The sequence below is a fragment of the Poecilia formosa genome, unplaced genomic scaffold (assembly GCF_000485575.1).
Source record: "Poecilia formosa unplaced genomic scaffold, Poecilia_formosa-5.1.2 Scaffold92, whole genome shotgun sequence".
Lineage (NCBI taxonomy): Eukaryota > Metazoa > Chordata > Actinopteri > Cyprinodontiformes > Poeciliidae > Poecilia > Poecilia formosa.
Genome location: NW_006800031.1, coordinates 691,066 through 695,743, shown reverse-complemented (window position 1 = coordinate 695,743; position 4,678 = coordinate 691,066). Strand labels below are relative to the sequence as shown.

Genomic DNA, 4,678 nt, shown 5'->3' with positions numbered 1-4,678 from the left:
GTCTTATTGTGAGAAGCACCTGCAGCCTCATTACGACTTGGCTCAGTTAAAGAAGCACCAGCGGGTACAACCCTCCAAGCAGCTCCATGACAGCATCTGCTCCCATCACGATGAGGTGATGAAGATGTTCTGCCGCACCGACCAGCAGACCATCTGTTACATCTGCACAGTGGATGAACATAAAGGTCACGACGTGGTTTCAGCTGCAGCAGAGAGAAAGGAGAAGCAGAAAGATCTTGAGGTGCAGAGAGGAGAAATCCAGCAGACAATCCAAGATGGAGAGAGAGACATGAAGCTGCTTCAGCAGGAAGTGGACGCCATTAAAGTTTCAGCTGATAAAGCAGTGAAGGAAAATGAGAAAATCTTTACTGAGTTGATCTGTGTGGTCCAGAAAAGAAGCTCTGAGTTGAAGCAGCAGATCAGATCCCAGCAGGAATCTGAGGTGAATCGAGTCAGAGATCTTCAGGAGAAGCTGGAGCAGGAGATCACTGTGCTGAAGAGGAAAGACGCTGAGCTGGAGCAGCTCTCATGCACAGAGGATTATAACCAGTTTCTGCAGAAATATCCCTCACTGTCTGCTGTTAGTGAGACCAAACACTCATCCAGCATCAATGTTCGTCTTCTGCGGTACTTTGAAGATGTGACAGCAGCCGTGTCAAAGCTGAGAGATGAACTGCAGGACATCCTGAAGGAGAAATGGACAAACATCTCACTGAAAGTCCCTGAGGTGGATGTTCTTCTGTCAGGACCAGAACCAAGGACCAGAGATGACTTCCTACGATATTCACAGGAAATCACCTTGGATCCAAACACAGCTCAGATGAACCTCCTGCTGTCTGAGGGGAACAGGAAGGTGACCCTAATGAATCAAAGTCAGTTCTATCCCGATCACCCAGAGCGGTTGTCAGGTACTTTCCAGGTCCTGAGTAAACAGAGTTTGTCTCGGCGATGTTACTGGGAGGTGCAGTGGGGAGGACGAGGAGGACGAGGAAGTTATGTGGCAGTCGCATACAAGGATGTCTATAAAACAAACAGTGTGTTTGGACGAAATGATACATCTTGGTCTTTATTTTGTTGCCCAAACAATCATCAATTTTGGTACAACAACATCCAAACTCCCATCCCTGGTTCTGAGTTCTCCAGAGTCGGAGTTTACCTGGACCAACCAGCTGGTACTCTGTCGTTCTACAACGTCTCAGAGAGCATGATTCTGATCCACAGAGTCCAGACCAGCTTCACTCAGCCGCTCTACGCTGGAATACAACTGTACTCCTGGTATGGAGACACAGCTGAGATCTGTAAACTGAAATAATTACAGCTGTATAAGAAATTAATTCAATGAAGTTAATTATGTTTTCTTTGTTGCTCTTCCTTTGATTGATTTTTTTTTGTAAAAGTGTGTATTATTTTCTACATTTATCTTCATAAATTTAACTACTGATAAATAAAATAACATAACATAATAAAATTAGTTATCAGTGGTAACATTTTGTAAATAACCTTAGTTCATTGTTTAATTTCAAAGATTGAACTGAAATCCATGCAGCTGATTCTGAATCTGTCTTCGTGAAATGGATTGAATTTACTGTATATTATCTGTATAAACTGGAAGTGACCCTTCATGACATATGTTGTCAATTATATAAACAAACTAAATTGAAACTACATCTTTGTATGAATATTGATTCAAATATATTTTTCATCGATATGGATCCAGCATTGATGCTGGATCCATATTTGTGTTTGGTCTTCTGAAACTCAAACTTTAAGATGGAGGCATGATCAATAACATATAAGTTATCTGTCATTTAGGAAATATCCAGAATCTGTATCAAACAGTGAATTTATAATATTCCTTTAATTATTCACTTTGATAAAATACATTATAATTCTGTATATTTTGTCACGCAGCACCTCTAATGGACATTAGTACAATTCTTTACTATTCAATCACTGTAAGATTATATTTATTTCTTTAAGCATTGATCAACTCTTACAGCCTCCCCAAAATAAGAAGCAAATAAATCCATCATAGAAATTAACCTGCATTTGCATTTGGGCCTAATTATATTATTTTCAATCATGTTTCATTTATTCCAACACTCCTGGAAAAACAGGTTGGTAGGTTTTTAAATTAGAAATTAACCAACGGATGCAATATTGATTTACTGACTGCAGTGGGTTTTTTTTAGATGTGTATGAAGTCTCGTATTCTGGGCGTGTGTGTGTATGGTTGCTCCATCCATCATGCTGGTGTGAGCAATCGTAAACACACACACACTGATACCTAAAGGCAATTATGAGCGATCAGTCACCCTGATATTGATGTTTTTAGACTATAAGAAGAAGCTGGAGTACCTGGAGAGAACCCACGAATACATGGGAGGAATATGCAAACTTTGTGCAGAAAGAGCCGAGGCTGGGGTTTGAGACCAGGAACATCTTGTTACAAGGTAAAAAGACAGCCTATTGATCCACAGTGCAGATGAATAAATATAAATTAAAACTAAACTGTAAGGGGTATAAATAAGTTTAACTGTAACTGTATGCCATATTTATTTTTGGCATTTTTATCAGTTCAAATTGATATGAGCTGAGGAGTTTGACTCAGAAATATATATATCTGATAAACAGATATGATACTTATTGTTGGGTTGTTGTAGTTTAGAAAAGATTTATGTTAATAAAAGCAATAATTGTTGCTCCTTTAATTTCCTCATAAAGGTTACTTGTGGTTGTATTGCTGCCATCTCCTGGATCAAACTTTTGACACCGCTCTGTAAAAAACATCCATTAGATCCATCACAAAAAGAAAAGAAAAATACTTTTTTATAATACTTAGCAATTTCATAAACAAAGTATTTTATTCTTTTTATTTGTATGTTCAGTACATGCCTATGGGTCCAGGTCCATCACCACTTGTGACAGTAATATTTTTATAAGAATGTTTTCCAAATGGAAAGGAAAATATGAAAGGTTGTATTTTTATCAGTAAAACCTAAAAACAAAGCAAAAAAAAGATGAAACCTTCAGTTAATATTATGACTATAAAATCAGATTATTGTTGCTGACTGAATGTTTAAAAAATATTTGTCCTATGCTTTTAACATTAAGTTACATCTTACACAGATTACAACAAAAAACAAATGTGACTTTTCCAATTATATGATGAGGTGTGTTTTATTTTTTTAATTATTGTCCAGTTATGACAGACATCCTAAATAAGAATGCAGAAAACAAAAAACGGAGTCATTTAATTTTCATTGAGACACTTCCAGCAGATGTGATATGCATCATTTGTTACAACACTGCTGTGTAATAACTCAGTTAATTTTTAAGCAGAAAATACATGTCAGCTGTAATGTAATAAAGAAACAACTCTGAACAAGGTTCTGATCGAGCTTGATCCATTTTCCTCCCCCAAATTTACTTCCACTTAAAAACATACTTTAAAAAAACTTCTAGAATTATTTCTTGATTATTTCCGCAGAATGACCGGTTATGATTATTGCAAGCGACAATCTTAGAATGTGGAACGTTCTAAGATTGTCGGAAGGGGAAAATCTAGACAAAAATTGTGCCATGTGAACTTGGCTTAAGTAATCTAACTGAAACACAGGGTATTATTCCCTGACTGACCTGTTTTAAAGGGGTCCTATTATGCAAAATTCAGTGTTTGTTCTTCCACTTGGGTCTCGACTGCTTCTGAAAACAGCCTAAGTGCTTAAAAACGACAACTCCCAGTTGTTTCTATGTTTTTTGTCAGCCATTTAAAACCTCCTGATTGTGGAGTCACATTCCACAGGCTCTGTGCCGTTACCTAGCAACCCCAGCAAAGCCTAGCCTGTAACCTAGCAACCTAAGTGGAGCTCCAGGACATGCAGTACAATGGCTGCTGGAAAAGACAAGTGTTTTGTTGTTGACTTATCTAAAAATGTTTTTTCAAAAAGGTATGGCTGTGTAATTGCAGATATGTTTGCACCATTTATTTGTATTTAAAGTGACAAGAGGCTCTAAAACAGCTCATTCTGAAAGAAGCTGAAAATAGTCAGAAGTGAACAGTCTAAAATGTCATCATCTGAGAATCTAAAAATGATTTTGTGCAAAAAAATGTTATGAACATGTTTTGTATAGACTATAGACGTATCCTAACTTGTTGAAGGACGCTTGACGGGTCACCTTTAAACAAACAAATAGACATAGTATACGTACTTGCAAGATTTATGTGATGAGAAATAAAATAAAACAATAAAAATTGAGAAACTACTACTATGGGTATAATATTAATACCTTTAAGAATTTATTATAAAATTACTCAGAAATCAATAAAAATAATTGCACTTTGAAACTAGCTAAGTTTCTTTGTATAAATTCACTTTGTGCCTTTGAAATTCTCAAACATTTGTTTTCATTTGCATTTTCTAATTAGGTAAGAGTAATGAAGAGGTTTGTTTACAACCCCTGGCAAAAAGTATGGAATCACCAGTCTTGGATGAGCACTCATTCAGACATTTCATGCTGTAAAACAAACTCAGATCAAAAACATGATACAATATTAAGGTCGTTCCAAAGTGCAACTTGTTGGCTTTCAGGAACACTCAAAGAAATGAAGAGAAAATATTGTGGAAGTCAATGAATGATACTTTTATTGACCACACACAGGTCAATAAATATGGAA

General features: G+C 36.5%; 1 protein-coding gene across 1 annotated transcript; it reads left to right on the top strand.

The window, feature by feature from the left end:
- Positions 1 to 7: 7 nt before the first annotated feature.
- Positions 8 to 1,421, top strand: LOC103141989 (tripartite motif-containing protein 16-like; the record flags this gene model as incomplete). The annotated part of the gene is made up of 1 exon (XM_007557829.1): positions 8 to 1,421. A coding segment is annotated over one exon (1,305 nt), but the record flags the coding sequence as incomplete, so codon positions are not given.
- Positions 1,422 to 4,678: the final 3,257 nt, after the last annotated feature.